A 23744-nucleotide genomic window follows, 5' to 3' on the forward strand; every position below is an offset into this window, starting at 1 on the left:
ACTTGGCTAACAATTTGGCCCTTCCATGTCTTAGCCAGTAGCTTTTGCGTCTCCACTAATGAAGCCATCAGGTCAACTAATTCAATTCTCATCTTGGGGAAGATGGGTGGGGGAGTGACCCAACTGCACATATCTCAATTAGCATCCTTGTCTGTCTGTCCTGGCTGTCCACTGAGGAACCAGAGGGAACAATAATGGATAAAGGAGAGCAGCTGGAAGAAATGGAAGAGTGATAGCTAAAGCAACTTGAAGCACTAAATTCATCCCTGTGGGGATCAGTGGATGGTGGTGTTAACATGAAGATGGTTCAGATTTGATACGCCCCTGTTGGCCTCTACAGAGGAATGAACTCATTCAGGCTGATCAAGTGGTAGCATCAAGCTGGCTGACTGCTACGTTTGCAGACGGGGTTTCTAGTGCTGCAGGTGATAGGAGCTGAGGAGCACTGAGTGTCATCATATTTCATACATACACATGTAACTTCAGACTGACACAAAACGACCCTAAAACACAATCATTGCTAAACTCCTGTCCTGGCTGAAGTTCTCTCTAATCACTGTGAAGATGTTTTATATGTATATACACATATGTTGTAATACCTTAAGGAACCTTGACCTAAGTAAATACCCAATCAGTATGAGACACAGTGAGGTTAATAATAGATGTGTATGTACTGTGTTCTTGGAGGGCTCCCAGGGCTCCACTTTGCTGACGTCCTGCATATCTTGAAGCTGTCGCAGCTGGGACAGTGTGTGGTGACGCAGTGCCTCGTGAAGAGGTGTGTCCCCATCCTTGTCCTGAACATCAAGCTTGGCTTCCGCACGGACCAGCAGCTATAAAAATAAACATATCAACAAAGAGTTACATGTGCAGGTAGTCAAACAGAAACTATTAATCAACTTTAATTGTATGCTACAATGCAAATGCCACAGTTCGGATTTGTATGGTTGCTGCTTACAATGGACGTGCCTCTATTTCCCAATTCTATTGTGCATTTTTTATCGAATCCACAAGATGGCAACGTGGCAATCTCAATCCAGCACTTCCCTGAGTGACTAACCAAGACACTACCTCGGGGCGTATTTATTTGAAACAGCAGCAATGTGAAAAAGGACCTCATTCAACCGCAGGACATGTGAATTAAATGCAGGGCTGCACTGATGTTATTCTATTCCCTTTGTGTATCGAGAAAACAAGAGAACAAATGAGGAATAGCAAAAAGAAGCCCACTAACCCTGACTATCTGGGTGTGTTGGCGCTCCACTGCCAGATGTAATGCCGTCTGCTGGTTGACATTCTGGATGTCTAAGCTGGCGTTGCCCTGGGAAGTGGACACAAGATAAAACACATAAACTCAAGAGCAAAAAAAAAAAAAAAAAAAAAAAAAAAATGCACTTTCAGCTAGTACAAATATTCCATTCTCATCATAAGAAGTAGAAAATGATAAAGCTCATAAAAAGGAACTTAGAGTAAAATAATGAAAGTGATATTTGCAAAATATTGCAACCACTTTTATGAAATGGTCTGTAATAATTTGTATGTCCTACCCTTGCCTTTATAAACACCTCCAATATTTCTGGGTAAACCATGAGCAGTGGTGCTCATGATGTGCACCTTTCATAACATAATTGATCCAAGTTGAGCAGATTTCTAGACTTTAGCATTCTTCAAATATTTAAGTGTGGAGACTGGGATGGTCAGTGTAAAACATTCACCTTATTTTATTAAACTTTTTTTTTGAGATTACTGTGATTTAAAAATCTTTTGACATTGCTACCTGTGCACTTTTCTCCAAAAACAAACCAGACTTTTGCAGACTACACTTGACTGTGGACTGTGCCTCTTAGGACTTTGTCAGCTCCCCTAGTCTTTGGTTTCCTAGCACCTCTTTTAGTAGAATAGCCTTGTGTGTCCAGATTTCTTCCATTTCTTATTTTTTTTCTTCTTGTTGGAGATTTTGTGTCTTTATTGATAGTAGACAGTGTAGACATAGACAGGGGGATGGGCCAGGTGTGGTGGGCCAGGAGTCAAACCCACAATATTGCAGTTACATGGTACTCGTTTTGAACCACTTAACTAGCAGACGCCGCCACATATCTTCCATTTCTGGATCGTGGCCTTTACAGTTTGTACTAGTGTCCCTAAATGCTTCGAAAAATTTTCATTGCTATTTTCCAGCTTTATGAAGGTTTACCAATTTCATTTTGAGATCCTTCTGAAAGCTGTTTTTCTGGTCCGATTGTTTTTGTTGCTCTCAGCAAACGGCTTGAGACTGCCCCCTTGAGATTTACCCAATTGCAAATTTAGAGTGTAAACCCAATTTAACACAACTGATCCCACACACCAAGCATTAAGCGTTGAAAGACTTTTTTTTTTTTTTTTTTAAAGATCAGAAACCTGGTTTTACATATTAGCAAGTTATTTACCTTGCGGGTTTGTCAAGGGGGATGCAAACCGTTGTACTTATTTTGTTTTCATTATTTTACTACAACTATATTTTTATGCATTCCGTCACCATTTTGATGATGAAGGAACGTTTTAATGGCTGAATGTGCGTTCAGCTATAAAAATTCAATCGTTTGGGTTATTCTTTTTACCAATTCAATGCAAACTTTTCATTCAGCTGTAAGAAAAAAAACATGGGAACAAACATGTAAACATGCAAAAATGCAGATGTACAAAGATGACAAATAATGCATGTAGAAAAACAAACAAAACTAAAATCTTTTTATTTACTTTTTAAAAAAAATTATAATTAGCACATAAAAGACTGCAACTGTTCTGGATTTATGTGCCATGACAGAACCTTCCTTCTTTCAACCCTGCCGACCAATAGTCACCCGGGGCTGGAAAACAAACAAAAAAAAACACATCCTATAATAACGCTGCATTTGATCGTCATTTCCAATTGCAAGCATCTCAGCTGAGGAGATGTGGGGGTAAGATAAGCATTGTGATCAGGCAGTGTGTGAAATCCCCAGGTAATAAGACTGACTGGCTGACTGGCTGGCTGGCTGGCAGGGAATCTGCAGTGCACCTTGTAGTGTGGTGCAATTTCTAAACAGAAAGCTGAGCCATCACTGTGAACCAATCCATTGCAGGGACTCAGGGAAAAACGCCATCCCTGCTGAAAGGTAGTTTGCACAGCAAAAGTGCATGCATTGTGAGTGCTGCAGCAACATTGGTGCCTTGCGCCATATCCTAATCAACTCAGTTCCCGCTTTGTCAGATGACTTTTCCTGTAAACCCCTGTATGTCTTCGTCTTGAGAGAGTTAAACCTGCAATCTCAGATGAGGAAAAAAAGAACGTGAACCTACGCTTGCAAAGAGAAGGGGAATATAAGGATCATGCTGCACCAAAGAATATCCCTGAAGGTCCTGGTAACCACGTGGATTCAATAAATAGGGAGTTCTGACAGCTTCAATAGGTCTATAACTTAAGAAAGTAGGTTCCAATGCATAGCTGCATCTATAAGTGGAGAGGGTCTATTACAGCATGTAATTAAATGTATATAAATGCATTATAATTAGCTGTTTTCATGTATGTGAGTGCTGGTGTGTTGCTACCTGGTGCACCAAAAGCTCAGCGACCTCCACGTGGTTGTTGAGGGCAGCCAGGTGCAGTGCAGTGTAACCGTCGTCCTTCTTCTCATCTACGATCCAAGGCCTTGGCAGTTTGGACAGCAGCACACGCATAGCACTGTACAGAAAGAGCAAGAAGAGAATAATTGAGTGTTTGACAGGACTCATCTGAAAATCCCTCAAGATAGTCAGGAAAATACAGTTTGATGAGGATTTGGTGCAAATTTGTGACGCGAAATGTCAAAATTAATCTGTGACTCAATGTCTCATGTATGATAACTTGGACCCAGACACAAGGTGTCTGTATTGCTGAAATGCAGAACATTCCTTTTTTCGCCCTTTTTATTTTTTCTACAGCAGAGAATATCCCATTTTCAAACACAGGGACACGAATACAAAAAGCAGAGTTATTTTCATGTTCCCCTACAATATCTTTAGGTAAAAAGGGAAGCCAGCTGTCCCTTGATGATGTGCAAAAGTTCTCATCATTGGAAGCCAAAATAGCCAATATTACATGAGATTTAGCTGCATTTACTCAGTTCTCACAGTAAATAAAACAGACAGGGTGGCATAGGAAAAAAAAAATCCACTGTTCAAATAGTTGTTTAACAGAAGTGTCCTGGTGCCATGAAGAGAGTCAGTCAGTTTGGTGTTGTTGAAGGTCATTTGGAGGATGTGTGCTACAGAGAGACAGAGGCTGCGAAAGTAACTGTTCAAGAGAAGGCTGAGAAGAAGTCACAGTGTCACAGGGGGCATAAAGAGGGAGGCTGACTAACTCTCTACAGTGTCACCAAAGAAAAGAGACTTCACTTTCACTGGTAAAGGAAGCCACAAAAACATATACCCTTTACTTAGAATGACAAAAAAAAAGACACCAGGGAAAGATCTGTAAGATTTCACAAAAATAAGAAAGAAATAGCTGCGTGTTATCACCTTAGTTTTCACTAATCACCTTGGTTTCCTTTGCAAGACAACTTGAAATGACATGGATCCCTATTTTAATGTGTGAGCAAAGCTTCAGTCAAAGATAACTGATAAAAAAATAAAGGCAGCAAACCCAACTTTTTAATCTGTAAATACTATGAAATACAAAAGAGAAAACTTAAAGCTTGGTTGCTTCCCTGAACTGTTTCTGTGTATCTATAGATACACAATGTACTTTCAATAAGAATTAAAGCAGCAATGCTGAAGGAAGACTTTTGACCTTGATTAACGCTGTATAATCCTGTAGAGCATAGCTATAAACTGCGACAAAAAGAGGCAGGTGATTTTACTTGGACATCTCCCTGTGTGCGCTGGAATGTTTATGTACACAACAGTGAGGTAAATAGAGTCTGAAGCCATACGGAGAGCAAATAGGCTCCAGCACAGGGCAGGAAGACCACAGCATCCACAGTCAATGAATACCGTTAACTATTAAGACAGAGTAAGAGCGGAAATGCAAGCCAACAAGCTGGCACACTTTCAGACTTAAAGTAATCAGGATGGTTAGTCCCCTGTGGGGTTTTGCTAAACCTACTGCTTTCCCCCCCTCCTTTGGGGGTAATGAAAGAGAGCATCATTAGAACACCCTCTTGAGGAAAGCAGAGAAAGAGGGGCAGAGGGGCAGACGGGCAGGGGGTAGGCAGTTAGCACCTCTGTACGGACAGAGATCTGGGGCTGGTGTACTGCTGCAGTGATGAGCAGCGCAGCACACTGATCCCAGGCTCCCTTGCTTTCTCTCTACCTCTCACTGCACACAGGCTTACGCACACACCTGCATTGCTTGCAGCCATTTTCAACCACTTAATGCAGGGGAGCACTGCTTAAATGTGATCGCAACCGCACCCACTCTGCCTAATCGCACATTCATAATGTGTTGCCTTTGTTACACAGATCTATTTGCTTGCGTATTGTAGATTTACCATCTCATGGGGCACTTGTGAGTAATTTTACGCGTGGAGCTCCCACTGGGACTTAAAAAAGCACATTATTCAGGAAAAGACCTTGCCACTTTAGATTCTTGCCTGTAGCTATAACTTAAAACTTATTCCCATTAGTTAAATCTTGTAGTGTTTTCAAGCACACTACACAAGTATCTATCTGAATTCAAGGCAGTTGTGCCACATAAAGCCTTTTGTTCCTTTCACTTTCGGAACATGTGGTATTTGCGTAATCTGGATTGCTTGGAAATATCTCCTATAAGAAGAACACCTGGTCAATGAGCACACATCTTTTACATTGTAGTGGCAGACTGTCGCCTCCTAGTGCCAGAATGAGACACTTAAGTGTTGGACAGGTGTTGGCTGGTGTAGCGAGTGTCTCCAATACAAGTCTAGAATGACTCCCCACCACTCTAAAATGGGCGGACATTAATATTAATGCCCCATACTGGCACTGCTGCATTGCAGTTAAATGATTTGCTGTAAAGGCAGAAAAAAAGAGAGTGAATTAAAAACCAAGAAATAAATACTACTTGTTTTTTATCTATTGGGTAAGTAAAGTTAGCGGTGACTGACGTAGAGGGAGTATAAGTGATATGAACTGTGGTTTAGCCTTTTTGATAGGATGCTAAATGGGCAGGAGAGAGGAGAACAACGCGAGTCTGGAAAGCTCAAATTGCAGACTTACTGAGTAGAATGCATCAACATGTCAAGGGAATTCACATTTGGACAACAAAAAACCTGCTTTCTGAGGGATATGGATATGTCGAGTGTAGAGAGGATCTCCCTATGACTGAACTGGACCTGGAAACCAATACAGTGCATAAGGACATGCAGCTGAGACAAGAGGATAGGTAGAGGAGAGAAAGAGAAGGGGAGACATGATGGAACTGGGTCACCCTATGAGAGAACTCAGGAGTCCTTAAGGAGAGCTACACCGGGGTCTGTTGTCTTGAGCTGCAATTTGTCACTGACCAGGATACTGTCTGAAGCCTTCAGCTCTGTGTGTGTTGGTGTTTGTCATTGTATGCAACACTGTCAACGTAAACTGTGCGCACACGTGTGAATGTATGGGCCGACAGGCTCCTTCTGCTGCTCTCACCTAGCTGACAGCCATCTGTGTGGTGGTCAGTAGCTGTGATTACAAAAGGAAGTGAGGGGGACAATAGCTGGGGTCAGACAGAGCCTAAGATTAATAGCTGCACACAAACATATGGTTACTCTGATTTAGGATACGTGTTTGGCATAGCATCATCCATTAACTAAAGCTTCAAGCTCAAGAAAGACGACTCAAATTCTGCATCGGAAATGAGTTGCCAAAAGGTGCCACCTGCCTTTGGAAAATAAAAGGCTTTATAAAACTGATAATGAAAATGATCAGTCTTGCAACTGTGAGAGTGCATATATGGTCACACATACAGATCAGAGCTATACTTCAGTACTTTAACCTAATAATTTTTAGCCATAAAAGTTTATTCTGTATTTTGGGAATAAATCCCAACAAGGTTCCATTATTAACTTTTAATTCACTTTCAACAGTATTACACTGCCTTTACAAGTAAAATGAAGATATTGTTCTAATCAAAGTACATTCATAAAGTAAAAAATAAATACTTGATGTATTCAAAATGTATTCAACCAAACCCCTGGAAACAAACTATTCACTAATGAAAAAAAAACAATCAGTGAATCTTTAGCTTACATTTTTTTGACAAATGTTTAAGTTGCCTATCTTATCCATACTTATTTGATGGCCGTTAAATGATCACATGATACTTGCATATATATTCTTTACTAAGTACTGATAGTATTTTCTTTCCTGATATAATTTCTTGTTGAAACAGCCTTTCCAGATGAGACAATTTCAGACAAATCATGTGATGTTGGGGATAGAATCAATACTTTCAAGTCCTTTGAAATATTGAACTCTGTTCTCAACAAATTATTTACAAATGAAACAAGTATTAATTCTTAATTTTAATGTCTGTCCTTGCCAACAAAGGCCAAAATTTTGTCGTCTCTCCTGGTAGCCATAGTGGTTATCATCTTTGTACGACTGAACATTCTTCATCGTCAGGATAATAACTTGATCTACTCAAACCTGCCTAATCAGATATTATCTTATAGTAACAAGCCAACACAATTTCCCCATGGGATCAATAAAGTTCTTTGAATCTTGAATCTAGATTTTGTACAAGGAAGGTGGCTGGGTAAAATCTGCATAATATCTGGACCATATGTAAAGCCCATCCGGATAATATCTAGATAAATTCAGGATTCACTCACTCAAACTCACTGCATGTTTGAAAGGGGAGTAAATAAAGAGAGAGAGTGGCGCTAGTGAGAACAACTTTGTGTGTGTCCATCCCATTGTCAGACAGATGCACACACCAGAAACTGGATGCATGTAATGTTCACAGTGTAGAGCAGTGACATTAGGTCTGGTAACGTGATTTTTAAAAAAGTCCACACATAAGAGAAAATAAATTATATTTATGGGATGTTATGATATATCAGACTTTGCACAGTATGTTCCAATTAGTTGGCCTCATAAATCTAAAATCATATAGAAATGTGTTTTAAGTATTGTCATAATAATTAATTTTTTCTAAGATATAAAAAAAAAAAAAAAGAGTTATACATTATCTTATAAGTGTTATATTCTTGATTGTTAGGTACTGTCTATTCTATACTGACTGTCAGCAAACAGCCGGTTAGAAGAGAAACATCCTTTAATTGAGGCCCCCTGACACATCCGGGAGAAATTATTTGCGTGCAAATCTTATTATAATCACCTTGTTTTACTTTATTTTAACATAGAATTTACAAAGCAAAATAAATAAACAAAACCTCTATTGTCATCTTGCTGCCGAGCCTAAAACATTTTCTAGTGGAAACACTTTATAGCTTCTTTTTGAAAACATGTACATGAAGAATTAACAGTCAGAACCTTAGCACATAAAAATAACTGAACAGATGTTGAAAATTAAAAATAATCTGAAGTAATCTATAATCTCCAAAATCAGCATTATACAGCCATTGTCCACCCTGCAGTGAACAAAATACAAAAAATAACTACAGGTAGTATCCAAGCCCCAAAAGAGCTGGGGACAAGTACCTGGCTCTGCTCGATTAAAAAAAAAAAAAAGAAAAAAAGACTTTCATTACCATGCCATGAAGAGAATCATTTCCCTTCCAAAGTGACCTTCCCCTGCCTGCCTGTACCTAAGGCCCCAGAGTGAGCATGCTTTTATTAAGGATTATTAGCATAAACTGGGAAGGGAAGGAAGATGGAAAAAGGGTGCATTTCCATGATGTTGTGGTTATCACTATTGCCACTCCTGTCGCCACTGAGAATGTCAGGAGGTGTTTTTTCAAACAACTAAGGTACAGTTGTCTATTGATTTGGGAATTAAGTGGGGGCCTATACAGACTCAGCTTTATTTAGCCTTAAATCATTCAGTATTACGGGTGTCCTGATTCATAGTAATTTATGAAAAAGGAGGCAGTAAGACAGTCAGAGAAGCCCAATGGCCCAATAATGTCCCATTGGTTCAAGATGACCCAATTATTTTCTCATCCTACTTTCTTTTTGCACTTTATTGTCCTCTGCACCTTCAACAAGCCTCATTCTCATTTCTACACCAGCTATGGTAGTCATGATATACACCCTTTTAATGAAAAATAAAGATACACAAGAGGAAGCAATGACATGTAGAACATATTAGAATAAAAAGGCACTTTCATGCATAGAATCTTTCAAAGAACTGGTCAATTGATCCATTGTCTATAAAATAACCATGTAATTATTGAACAGTCTTTGGAATGGTTTGAAGAAACCTGGAACATAACATTTAAAGGTCTTCCATTAGTTTTTGGTCTATTAGAAAGGAAAAGGAAATAAATTAAATGCAATTACCTGCTATATGAAAATAACTGAGTTTAAGAGTGTCAACAAATAACCAACTTGAAAAGTGACAAAACCACGTGACAGGATTTGTGTTTTTGAGTGCCTGATTTGGCATAAAACAAAGTATATATACTGCATAAGTATATGGAAATTGTAGTTCAAATCACGTCAGTTTAAAATACAAACATACTTAAATATGCTGTTAACGGAGTCTCTAAACGTACTGTGCCTCTCTATCCTATCATTACAATCACTGCATACACAAGCTACTAGCAGAGCATAGGAAATCATCTCTGACCTTGTCACCCTGGTCACTCTCTTTTCCACACACGGCCCTCTTGTAGATGATGCACGTCAGTGCCAACATGTACAACCTTCTTCAAATATAACTTTTATTTTTAAAAAATGTAAATGTTATCTAGGTGTGTCCTGTGAGATTGATTTTAAATTGCTCTAAACAACTACTCTTTGTTAGACTTGAGTGGAGAGTTTGTGGTTAAAACAAGTCAACATGAAAACCAAAGAGCTGTCCTTGGTAAAACTGCAAACCATATTGAATATGAGAAAACAATCATGATGTTGTGTCATGTCTTGTGCTTGCATGATTGCATACGCTTCTGGAACAGGCTCACAATCTATTTTGATGATAGAACTCATGATGGTAGCAGAATAAATTCAGAGATGTACAGAAACATTGAATCTGTCAATTTAGAAATGCATTAATACTTATTGGGAGTAAGCGGCAGGACAAAGATCCAAAATACACTGCCAACTCAAAAGACTTCAGAGAGAGAAGATTTTTTGGGCTGGCCGAGTCAATTACCAGACATATTGAGGTGTAAATACCATCAAAATGAAACTGAAATTCTGAAGTTTTGTTTCATATCCATCTTTTGATCTTAAACTCAGTTGTCTTCAGTTTACAGCAAAATCAAAAAAAAAACCCATTCCAGACTGTTTGTATATAAAATATATTTTAATGGGTATGATGCGTTTCTCCCATTCAGTACCAGAGTCGTTCTTTGATTTAAGTAAGGCTGCAGAAAACCCTGAATCTGAAGTTTTATATCATCAGCAGTCTTTGTATTGACCGACCGCATCACCTCCTAACCGTGGAGCCAATGTTTCATTCCTTACTGACAATGACACTTTTATTGGGGCTGATATTCTGGCCATTTTGCGATTATAAGGTTTCTTTGGAATAAAACCAGACTTACCCCTGCCTGGTGAAATTAACAGTAAATGTTACCACACAGAGACACACGGGAGACTGAGTCTGGGTTTTGCAGAGCTGTGGAGAATTCAGCCACACTGAAGGTCCTTCGATCGACAGCTAGTCAGCAGCCTGCCACACTGTCACCATATGGGTAGACAGTCTAATAGGCTCACATGACCTACAGTCTCATGGCAGGTCTACCACAATACGTACGTACATTAAAGTTACTAACACCACTAGCACAGATAAATATGTATATGTATAAATCACACACAGACACGCACACATTCAATATCCTACTAGGTAAAAAGGACAGTGTCACATTTTATTAACTTTTGTAAAATTATTTTTAGTATAGTGCATAGGTTATACAAAAATGTTATGTATTCACTCAGCTAAGGAATATGCATCCATATTCTTAAGCATTCAATGTTTCAAAAAAAATACATTACTGCCATCACTGATGTTAAAGTACCATCAAACACGCAAATAAATTCTATTACTTGTTCTAGTACATGAAGTAAATAGCTAAACTTATTTTGTTTTTAAATGGAGGTAGAAATATTAAAAATGTCTGACAGCATGGAAGTACATCACCTTGTTCTGTCATATTTATCGCCTGCATTGCTGAGGCACTTAAAGTGCCACAAATAAATCCAGCTCTTTCTAGTTTTGGCAAGTGGGTAAAAACATACCATTAGTGCTTATATAGCAGCTTCACAATACATGCTTTTCCTTTGCATGCAATAGTCACTTTCCCAAAAGTGCTGTATGTCCTTGAGTCCCTTCAGTAAGGGATGCACGCCCCCCTCCCTCCCCCCTGCATCCATCCATCCATCCATCAATCCCTCATTTCCTCTCTTTTCCCCTCTATCCAACCATCTTTGCCTGCCTCTGCTATAGCCCTCCACCCTCTCTCTCCCTCCCCTGTTCTCTGAGCATGTGCTACAGCAACATAGTAGCCAGAACTGAATGTTTCAGCATGCCACTGGATAGACAGAGCATTACAGCATGGCTGAGCTTATCTATTGGCTCAGCGCCACTGTTGGCCCAGCCCCATTAGAAGTGTGGCCGTTTCAGTTGGTCACAGGGGGATTGGGACTTTTATCAGCTTGTCCTCTGGCTGGTATGTTGGACTGGTCCCAGCCTACAGAAAGGTAGACAATGGGAGGGTTTCTAGGACTGGAGGACTTCTTAATTAAGTCACAGTGCACGCTTCAGCAAACTTGTCCTCATCCTCATTGCACAAATCATTGCACTGCACTACAGTACTTAAACTAAAACAGGCTACTGCAACATAATCCAGAGTCTAAGTGAACAACTGAAATCCATAGCAGATAATAGTAGGAAGATTCATATAATTAAAAAAAAAACAAAAAACAAAAAGGATAAGTCTCTGTAGACTATACACAGGATTTTTTTATAACTTTCCTGGGGAGTAGGAACTCTTTAAATGCCATTTCTCAATTCTAAAAGTTACTCTTATGTAATTCTGCAATACTTATCTTTTGCAAAGTTACCATACCTGTTGTATTTTTTAAATTTGTTTTTAATCTTTCCCCTGATCAAGTCAGTTTTGTATTCCATCTTACCATTAGGAATTATCATGTATTACTTTGTATGCTTTGATCAGCTTGACAGCTAAAAATACAAAAACAAAGAGCCAAATAACTATATTTGGTGATTTCCTTTCTACCTACCCGTAAAACAATATTGTTCTTCCACCATGCATTACATGACTCCGTGTGTGCTTCATCTGCATATGAGTATATGGTGATTAAAAAGAGCTCATATGTTGTCCTTAGAAGCTACAAAACCTGCCTGTCACTTTTATTTATATTTCTCAGTAGTGTTCTTGGCTAGTGCATTAGGCTGTTCTCACCTGATTGTAACTTTTAAAATCCGGAAAATAAAAACTTTCTATCATAAAAGACCAATTCAAATGAAACATACCAAGATAACCTAAGGATGAGCATGCACACATTTATTTGAATGGTCAACTTTATATAAACTGCGCACATCTTGAGCAGTATTTGTGCCTTTGAGAAAATGATTTTGTACACATATGCACCCCTGCAGTGCATGAGGTGTTTGTGCAGTTTGTGAGTCACTTGGTGGTAACATGCGGCAGCAGTAAAGCACAGAACAAGATCAGAAGCAAGAGAGGCAATGGAGCTTCCCCTGCAGTGAGGCTGGAGGGAACAATGGGCTACTGGATCACACAGCCTGACTGCCACTGGCTTCCCCCTCCAGCACCAGGTAGGTTGGCCCATTCATAAATCACTTTTATTTCTCCGAGCACTCAACAGCTTCACCTCTTCAAATGATGCACTGTGCAAAGGGATGAGGGAGGAGAGGTTTAGGATGGGGGCAGGAGAGAGGGGTGCAGGATGGGAAGAAGAGGAAAGGAACTGAAGAGAGAGATAAAGTAAGCGCAAGGAAGTCCCAGAGTGATGAAAGACGAGCATGGAGATTTACTCAAAGAGCACACACTGGACTCATTAGAGGTAGCTCTAATCCCTCTTTGATGTTTACTGGTGGGTGGGCAGATGGAAATAAGGAATCAAGACAAATAGGAATGACCAGATTTTACCACCAGACATGAAGCTTATATAAAAAGTGGCATCATCAACTTTTGGATTTTAACTGAAATTATCGTAAAGCTTGATAGAAGACCTGACCCTCACTTTTGTAAATTAACTCTCACTTCTCAGCGTGTGCTGTCATCAGACTTGCTAAAATGTATGTATCTAAAGTGTAAAAAAATCACAGCAGATTTAGCCTTTGGCAGCAATGTTGCCCATGACTAGGACTGTGCCATGTTATACTGTCCACAGTATATCATAACAATTCCCCATCATGATTAGAATTTGAAGGGGGCCTGGTGGCTCAATGGGTGGTCATATTGTGGTTCTGACATTATAGTTGAACATTGTCGTGCTGTAGATAATTTAAGCTGTTGACAAGAAATGATTTAGGCAATTGATGCAACAAAAACAAAACAAAACATGTTGTTATATGTAATTCTGTTTTTTAGCTCAGTTGACTGGGTTAGTTTAGTCTAGCAGTAGTTATTTTTCCCTGCACTCTTACACAACAATTGATATTGTGGTGAATAAGAAATTACAACACACACATTATGATACATTATGTCATTAACACCCACCACTAACCATGGCTTTACGTGAATGCTCTTTGCTCTCTGCCATCACATTGCTAAACTGCCCAAGTTCTGTTATCCTGAGCCATTTTTAGTTTGACCTAAAGCCTCATAGGCCGCATAAAATAATTTTCACAGTGAGAAGCTGCAACCATCCTAGTTAAACACACCAGGTGATTAACCAGTAGTAGACCTTCCAGATAGACTTGTGTTTAGCTTCACTGGTTAACGCACACTGAATAAGAATCATCCCCTTTTTTTTTTTTTCACAATTTATAAAAATGGTCCTGCACCATTGCTGACTTAATAGTTGCATTTTTGGCTTACTGCCATAAGTTGTAGATATGCTGGAATTTGCGAATTTCCTGTTGGGATGAATAAAATATCTTATCCATCTATCAGAAAAGAGCATATGTGCAGTGAATATTGCTATATAAACTGTTTCTATTTAAACTTTATTTAGATTGATCTAAAACCCAAATTCAAAAAAGTTGGGACAATGTTTAAAACGTAAATATCATCAACCCATATTTTATTAACAATAGAACATAAACAACACCATATGCTGAAACCTAGATATTTTACCATTTCGTGGAAAAAATTAGCTCATTTGGAATTTGATGGACAAGCAACACATCTCAAAAAAGTTGTAACAGGGGCAACAAAATGGTGGAACGTAATTGCTGCAAATAAAAAAAAAACTAATTTAACTAAAAGGCATTTGACAACTAATAAATAATTAATTGGTTAATTGGCAACAGGTCAGTAACATGACAGGGCATAAAAGGAGCATTTCAGTGAAGCAGAGCCTCTCGAGTATAAAGATGGTGAGAGGTTCACCAATATTTGACAAACTGGATCTAAAAATTGTGGAACAATTTCAGAAAAATGTTCCTTACTTTGAAGATCCCACCATGTACAGTATATAATATCATCAAAATATTAAGAGAATCAGTAGGAATCTCTGTGCGCAAGGGACAAGGCCAAAGGTCAAAGGTAAAATTTGGATGCGCGTGATCTTTAGGCAAAACAGGCATGATTCTCTACTGGACATCACTGCATGGTCTCAGGAGCACTTCCACAAATGTAAGTTAAGTTAAAGCTGTATAGTGCAAGGAACAAGCCATATGTGAATGCGATTTAGAAACACTGTTGTTTTCTGTCAGAGGCAAAATGGAAAACTGTCAATGAATGAAAATGTGTAATTCTTTTTGGAAACTATGGACGCTGTATCCTGTGGCCTAAAGAAAGGGACCATCCGGCTTGTTATCAGCAGACAGTTCAAAAGACTTCTTCTCTAATGGAATGCGAGTGTATAATTGCTTATGGTGTGGGCAGCTTACACATCTGGAAAAGTACAGAGGATTTATACAAACATACACTCCCATCCAGACAGTTTCTCTTTCAGTGAAGGCCTTGCATACTTCAGCAAGACAATGCTAGACTACATACTGCATCCATCACAACAGGATGGCTTGGCAGAAGAAAAGTCCGGGTGCTGAACTGGGCAGCCCGCAGTCCTGACCTTTCACCAATAAAAATGGTAAACATCACCCTGTTCCAACTTTTTTGAGATGTGTTGCTGGCATCAAATTCAAAATTAGATAATATTTTCCACAAAATGGTAAAATGTCTCAGTATGAACATGTGATAGGTTTTTTTTTCGTTCTATTGTGAATAAAATACAGGTTGATGACATTTGCAAATCATTGTATTCCATTTTTATTTATTTTTTGCACATTGTCCCAACTTTTTCTGAATTGGGGTTGTAATTTGATTTGGTTTCCCTCTTTCCTATTGATCAATCTCAAAAATCGTAGAAACATCCATTTAAAATTCTAAACACCAGGATAATAACAGTTTCAAATAACTTAATTAGTAATTAACTAATATTGTTGCATTAGAATCCACCCGCAATACATAATATGAACAACGAGAAATGTAAATCAGGGATCACTAAAACGTGAAAATTAGTTTCATTTATAAATTTGTATGGAGATATGTCTTCAGTACCCAAAGGGAGAAACATCTGTCCAACTCCTTCATCCAGTGAAACAAAGCACATCCATTAGTAGACCCTTTTCTTATTGATCGATTAACTGTTCAGCTAAACATTCAGCCCCTTGCTATTCATCATGGAGGGAAGATGTAAGCCATGCTGCTGCGTTTCAGGGGCAGATGGGATGTCGGGATGTAATTGAGATTAAACTGGTGGTTTGGGTGGCTGGAATAGGCCGGGTTGGAGACTCACAAAGGAAATACACAAAACACACAAGGGCACTGTCTATGTAGATAATTACACAGCCACAAAAACTCTTGATGAACTGAGTAAAAAATGAACACAAATTAAGTTCCAATGCACATGTAGAGTAAGAGCATTCTGTGTAAATCTACACACAGTAAATTAAAAGGCTGAAAATTACAGGTTTAGTTTTAAGCGGGGTGCAAATATGGATACTGTTGGGCAGGTGGACATTTACAGTTGCCATTTATGTAGCTGGAAGTGTGTGCTTGGATTGGTCATGTAAGGTTAAGTAAGCAGACACAGAATCCATTTTACTTCACAACTGGACAATTCTTGTAAAAGCAGTAAGGATAATGCAATCTAAAAGCTATAAATTGCATTGATAATATATTAATTAAATTGCCCACTTAAATCCATGTGAGATTACCTTCTCCATGAAAAAGGCCTTAGATGTTACTATGAGCTTGTTAAAAGACTTATCAAATCAAAGAACAGAGAAATGTGTGACATTTTCCTGGCTCATGAAAAAACACTTTTACAAATGTTCCTGCTGTATTTAGGGTGTTTGTGTGTTTTCACAATCTCATTAATTACAAGTGAAATGCCACAGCCTTGTTTCCCATATGGTTACTTTAAAGCGCATAGTTGGTTTGGAAAAACATTGGTTTCTACAACCTGGAGCGTTCTGCAGTTAAAATGCAGGTGGGGTAAGAGGACTTGTGTTGTCATTGAGGTATAAGGGGAGAGAAAAGGAGATAGAGTGAAAAAAAGAGGAGGGTACAGAGGATGTTGCTTTGTACAGTATAGATGTTACCCACGATGAGACCAACTAATCAAAAAGATTGTTTAGTGACCAGGCCTTAAAAAAAGCTTGAAAAAGACACTTGGAAATTAATGAGAGCTCAAAACGAGAGGACGCACCCCAAACTATTAGGTGCCTGAAAGGTGAGGCTTCCCTTTGTCTAAATAAATGAATGAATGAATGAATAAATGATCATGACCTTCTACACTACACGCATTCAGTCCTACTCTCTCATCCGAGTCTTGAATCTGTAGTTAATGACATCTGTCATTTACACATCTAAGTATAGGGGTGAACAGACTGAAGCTGTACCATAAGCAGCATGTTCCAGCTCTATTTAAAAAGAAGAATGATAGAGAATGTGTGTGTGTGTGGGGGGGGGGGAGATTGGGGGTCAAAAGGACATGAAGGAGTGGGGGTGGTATTCAAGGAGGTGGTGGAGTTGGTGGTGAAGGATGTAAAGCCGAGGAGGGGGAAAAGAAACAAGAATATACAAGTGGAAGCACGAGAGACCACTTTATTTGGAGCTACTAAAAATAGTGCAGCAAATGGTAGCAGGAGCTAGCTGGCCTAACACTCCTCTCTCCTTCCAGGCCAGTGGAATCGATAGGCAGGGAGTCGTAGGGGAGGCTTCCCGGAGCCTGTAGCCAACAGTTGCTGAGGGGGGATATGGAAGAGAGGAGGGGAGGGGCGAGGCATGGAGAGGAGCAGAGTGGAGTGGAGCGAAGCGCAAACTATTTTTTGCACTGCTTGACTAAATATGGTCAGGGAGGTGGTGAGACAAGACACAGGAGCAGCCTGGCAATAGGGGCTGAGGGATGTTTCGAATGCCTGGCTTCCCACAAAGTGCTAACCATTTAGCTTAGCCCTATGCACAGTGGGGTAGGAAGCTGCTGGCCAGTTGGCCTCTTATCCCTAATTTACTGCCATTGTGTTCTTCTTGTGCTCTCTGCCCTTTAAACTGCAGCAGCTCTGCTTGAGCTTTTTCTGGTAGAAAGCTGATCCCAGTGATACAAGTCAGCATTGCACAAGCTGCACGATAAAGATTTATAAGTGCAAAAGAATCTGAACAACAAAAATACCAAAACAATATTGCAATATCCTCTATGTACCGTCCCTGACAATAGTAATCAAATTTGCGTGGATTGCAAGGGACTATTAAAAGTGCAGCTGTCTACCGCAGAGGTATAGCCACCTTTTTTTTTCTTCTTTTTCTTTTTTTTTTTTTTTTAAATACTCCAATCGCACTTCTTCTCTCAAATGTTCAGTAAACTCCCTCTTCTAAGCTTGCTGTATAAAGTTTCACTGAATAATAAAAGCGCATTTCGGGAGCAGGATAAAGCTCTGGGACTGTGTGTGTCGATGGAATAAGAAAAAGGCAGGGTGGGAGGACAATTGGTACACTTTCTGCTTTCTCCACCGACCAGGGCATCCTCCCAGCTTTCTCCCTCACAATGCACATGATGGAGAGGAGAGTGCTGCAGATTTTTTCATCCCTCTTTTCCTCCCTATTCTGTCTGACCCCCCCACCCCCCTTCAAATGGGAGCTCTTCATGTCAGCTCTTCGTCTTCCTCTTCTAAAGGTATGACTTGTCTTTGTGTGGGAATGTGTATGTGTCTGTGTGTGTGCATGTGTGTGTGTGTATATGCCCTCTTTCTCTCCTTTCCTTCTCCTCCCCTCCCTGACTCTGGCACTCAACCCGCCCGCCACCACCCCTTCTCCCCCCCAATCATAGAAGCTGATTCAGCGAGTCAGGCGTGCACCCGGCACACACGATGGCTGCAGCAGCTGGAGCGCTCTCTAGGTCATTATGGCTCTCTTCACTACGGAATGAGGAGAAGAGTAGGAAAAGAGAGGAGGAGCGGCTCAGATAAGAAACTGGTTTGACAGGTAATATATGCTCTTTCTTCGCTTTCGGATGGAGTTTACCCCTGACAAGACTTGATGTCTCCTGTCCTATCTCTTCCCTCTCCTTCTTCGGATGCAATCAGTTATTAACCGCATGGTTTGCCTGTGAGTCGCGCAGCCAAAAGGGGGAGTGGAATCTACTGTTCTGCAGCAGCAACAGCACTGGGACAGAACTTAACCAGAGAACACCTTTGGGTTTTTCCCTCTCTTGTTCCTCTTGTCTTAGAAAAAGGGAAGAAATAAATTCTATAAGAAGAGGATGCTGGAGGAGGTGGAACGGGGAAAAGGGAGGCTGGGGAGTTGCTATGGTCCACATGGAATTTAGCCTGTTTTTTGCACTCTCCTCTCTCTCTCTCTCATCTCTGTCCTTCTCCCTCCCTTTCTCTCTTGTGTTACTCTCTCTGCCTCTCACTCTCTCTCTCTCTCTCTCGTGTTCCTGGCACTGGCCGGACATGCTGCAGCAGCAGAGCTATTTGGCTCATTAGGCATCATGGTTGCAGCCCTGCCGCTATCTAATGACGAACTTGTTAAGTCAGATCTGCACTGGTGTGGAGAGACATTCCCTTATGCACAAGTCGCCCTCTGTGTCTGACACCTTTCAAGATGTTTTGTGTCACCATGACTAAGGATACTACATAATTACTGGGACTTTACTATGTTATTTTTGTCTTTTTTTTTTTAAATATCTTTTTGGAGCTTTCATGGTGGTCAGACCACTTTTTAATTAAAGTGAGGGGCAGGAGAGGTCACTGCCAGGCTTAATTGATGGCAGGTAAGTTGGAGGACACATTGCACTTTTAAATGAGGTGACCAGAGAGATGACGAAGCATCAGAATAATGAACAGCGGTCCGATCGAGAGATCTGAAGAAGAGAAAACGCTGATTGACCGCACACAGCTGCGAGAAGTGTATTAACACAGATGTGGCATGGAATGAGGTGAGAATGGGCAGGAGGGATATTGGACAACAACGGCTGGCTATGTAGATGTGTGTCATTGGCTTAACCCACATCACTTGGGGTAGTAACCTAGTTTCTTTTCTCTCCCTGTACCAAATTGCTATAGGGTAGGCAGGGCATACAGGGCACACAATACTGCAGTGCTACTGCCTAAAACAAACCAGACAACAACTGCTTGGCTTTGATTCCCAAACTCCATCCCACTGTGTATTTGCTCACCCTCTCAGATGGCTGTGACATTTCCTAAACAGGACGTCACACGTTTAGGACCGGGCTCATCTACCTGCCCAACCCTAGCTTTGTGGTGAGAACAACTGTCACCTCCAGTTCAAGATCCTCTCATTACTATTCCAAACCCTTCCACTGCAAGCACATTGCACCACTTTTCCCATTCATTCAGTTCTTTACAACCCAGTCTCAAACTTAAACCTAAGCTGGTCTCTCCAAATCCATTTTTCGATTTACGGTCATTGCCTCAGCATATAGACTGCTGGCTGGTTTAGTGTGTTTGGAGGCAGTGTTGACTTGTGGAATGTGTTGGTCTGGGGCAAAAATTCATTAGAGACTTGCTGAACAATTCTTGACACCATGCAATGGGTATTGATCTGTTCCAATCCCCTCGGTGATAGAGCAGCTGGCTTCACTGTAAACACAGACGTTTGATCAGAGGAAAAAAGAAGTAAAAAAAACTGACCATAAAAACAGTGATCTACGTGTGTGAAAAAAAAAAGAGAGAATGAGGTATAGCGTGAGAGAGAGAGAGAGAGAGAGAGAGAGAGAGGGAGAGAGGGAGGAGTGGTGCTGGGTGTAACCAGGGCCAATCCACAAGTGCTGAGTGGGCATTAGCGCCTTCATGTGACCTATGCCCTGCCTCTGCGCCTAAAGCCCAAATCCTGCTCACAATAGCTTCCTGTTCCACTTGGATCACCCTTGTTTTCAAATATCAGCAACCGCCTCAACTAGCCACTGGGGATTGTCCTCTGACAATAGCGAGAGGGGTGCATATTGGTAGAGGTGAGAGTTAGGAAAGGATACAGTAAGTGGGGGTGAAAAAAGAAAAGGAGATGGCAGTGAGGGAGACTGACAGAATTGGGAGGAGAAAAGTTAAAACGTTTAGCATCAGCAGGGCAATTTAGCTTATAGATGCACCTCTGCTCCCAGGACACTGCAAATGATAGTCATACAAGACAAAGGCTCCTTATACCACAGACTTTTTTTTTAAATCAAGGAAAAAATTCTATTCTATTCTGCTGTCTTTGACCAACCCATGATCTACATCCTCAACATTTTCCCTGGAAAGAGAAAAAGAACATCTTCTACTTCTAACACTATACAAAAAGGGGGAAGCTATATTCCTCCCCTGATTCTACTGGTTCTTCCCAGTTGTCTGGATGACAGCGGGGGTCACTGGGATAGCCGACAATGGTATGGACTGCAAAACTTCTGTTATGTTCAGGGGCGGGGGGACTGGCTGTTCAGCCTTACATGGCAACCAAAGGAAAGCCCTGAGTGTTGAACTGAATTTACACTCAAAGTCACCTTACGCTGCAGACTACCATAACTGGGAGAGAGAACGGTGAGGAAAAATGTTCTGCTTGTAACTTCCTGAACTGAAGGTGAGAAAATTTCATACCTAAGATTACCTCCTTGGTGTACGTACTTCTTTATATACCCATATGAAAATAAAATAGCTATGGAATGTAAAGAAGTATGTATTCTTAGTGAGGTGGGAGTCCTCGTTCTGGGAAAATGATGTTGGACAGCTCAGTCTGAGTCAATGGTTTGTGCTTTGTGATCTGGTTGTAAGAGGAACTAGCAAGCAAAGTACAGAGAAAGTGAGGGTGGGAGAGAGAGAGAGAGCCTGACTGAGTGGTAAAGCTCATACATTAGCTATACTGTCTCTGGGCAGTCTCACTGCAGCAATAATCGCTGTAGGGAACGTACTGTTTTCTCAAACTGGCTGACTTCACCAATAAAAATCTCCCGTCCAAGAAATGCCAACAATTCATTGTACAATCATGTTTTAGGTTTGCTCTGACAGCAGGGAATTTAGACAATTACTTTTTAAGCCACCTACTTTCAACTGTGGGCAAACCGTCACCTTGTGACATCACCGCATGAACTTCTTTTATTATTGTGATTTCACTACATTCTTCTTCGTCCTTTCAGCTCATCCCGTGAGTTCAGGGTCGCCACAGCGGATCATTGTCCGCACGTTGATTTGGCATAGTTTTTACGCCGGATGCCCTTCCTGACGCAATCCTCCCATATTTCTACCGGGCTTGGACCGGCAGAGCTGGGGAGGGGAATGGGCTTTCGGGGGTTCAGTGTCTTACCCAGAGACACTTCGACATGTAGCCAGGACCGGGGATCGAACCACTGCCCCTGTGTTCCCTGGATAACTGCCTTTACCAACTGAGATACAGTTGGTATCCCCCAGTTTTACTACATTACAGCCATTAAAATTCAGCCAGCTGCAACTGAGCGCAAACTTCAGCAAGCACCAAGTTGTATGATGGGGCTGCTCCTGATCATTACTACTATAATCTTTCCCAATGTTTCTGCACGGCTCAAAGGGAAAGAAAGCAAGGTGACTTGCACCAAAACTCTGCCATTGTTGCAGGCCTTTTCTTCCTGAACATGCAACTAAAAGAGCAGGAAATAGTTGCTGAGGAAGCAGAATGAAGAGGCACTGAGGCTGCTGCCGCTGCCAAAAGCTGGCTCTATCCTAGTGCTATATCATATGGCTTCGTGTTAACAATCTTGTGTGTTTAACTATGGCTGCCCTCCCTTTATGTCACTGCCCTTATCTGCACCCCCACCTCGCATCAACCAGACTGCCCCCATGCTCCCCTCCCTTCCCCTGATTCCTGCTCTCATTGTTCGTGTTTGCTATGCTTGCCAAATGCTTTACTGGGCTGCATGGCAGTCAGATTAGACCATCAAAAAGTGACAATGCAGGATCAGGGTCAACTCTTGCTGTCAGCTGATTCCAATTGTCAACTGTTTCAAACAAATAAAGGCAACAGAATATAGACAGAGGCACAGGGAGAAATGAAGCCAGGGGGGTGGGGAGTAGTTTGCCTGGCAAGCTATTCATATCTAGCACTTTCACCTATTCTGACCCCCTCTATGGCCTATGCTTGGATTACAGGCAAGCCAGTTTTAGCACAGGTTTACCTCTCATTAAATTCCTTTTAATAGAGTCCCACTGCTGAACTAAAGACAATTTTTCCCACTGCATGTAGGTTCAAGCTTGAAAAAGCGCATGAAAGAATCAATGAACATAGAACAAATAACCTGCCTGTTCATTTTGATCATTCTCACTAACTAATTAGTTGCTGAGTATTTTAACAAAACTGATTATAAATTTACAAAAATAATTACACCATTAACGATGATACAAATCCAGGAGATTATAGTTATCAGAAAAACAAAAAACCATGACGTTGTAAGAGACTGTAGGATAAGATGAACCAGTGCCAATTTCTCCTGCAGTGGAGCAATGAAAAAGCGTAAGCAACAGCTTTTGCATTGTGAAATCATTAACATGCCAAGTGTATGGCTAACGTACTCTATTTACCTTGAATGAAAAAATGTCTAAGCTGAGGTGACATCGGTAAAATCAACACTGCAAATCTGCATTCTCTGTAAAAGACTACTGACAGTGGTTTAAAAACATTTTAGTTGTAAAATAAAATAATTGACATTTTGCTTATTTTCTCTACTAAAACGTTGATGCAAATTAAATAAAGGAAAAAGATTTTACTTTAAGTTTCTAAAATGAGAAATTCTTCAAAGACGGACTGGAACCGAATTCATAGAAAAGTAAATAAAGTTAAATTGAGTTATCAACATTTAAATAGCTTCTAAATAGAAACATATTTGTCTGTAATAATAAAAAAAAATAAAGTACAAAAAGAGAGAAAAAGTCACCTTAGTTGAGTTTTAAATTGTAAAAATCTGTTTTGTATCTGAGGACACTATCAGCAGGACCAAGCTTGATTATCGAAGTTCATTTAGTTTCAGTTCATTCACTA

At 40.4% G+C, this 23744-nt stretch overlaps 1 protein-coding gene across 6 annotated transcripts in view; it reads right to left on the reverse strand.

Annotated features, from left to right (window-relative positions):
• The window catches only part of mib1 (MIB E3 ubiquitin protein ligase 1), a 53054-nt gene that overhangs the window by 6619 nt on the left and 22691 nt on the right, over nucleotides 1-23744 (reverse strand). For all 6 annotated transcript variants that reach the window (XM_067529398.1, XM_067529396.1, XM_067529395.1 and 3 more), the window contains exons 13-15: nucleotides 3568-3700; nucleotides 1235-1321; nucleotides 675-833 (exon numbers count right to left, since the gene is read on the reverse strand). In XM_067529398.1, coding sequence (XP_067385499.1) covers nucleotides 675-833; nucleotides 1235-1321; nucleotides 3568-3700 — 379 coding nt within the window. The remainder of the gene's footprint in view (nucleotides 1-674; nucleotides 834-1234; nucleotides 1322-3567; nucleotides 3701-23744) is intronic.

The sequence above is a fragment of the Channa argus genome, chromosome 14, assembly GCF_033026475.1.
Source record: "Channa argus isolate prfri chromosome 14, Channa argus male v1.0, whole genome shotgun sequence".
Taxonomy (NCBI): Eukaryota; Metazoa; Chordata; class Actinopteri; order Anabantiformes; family Channidae; genus Channa; species Channa argus.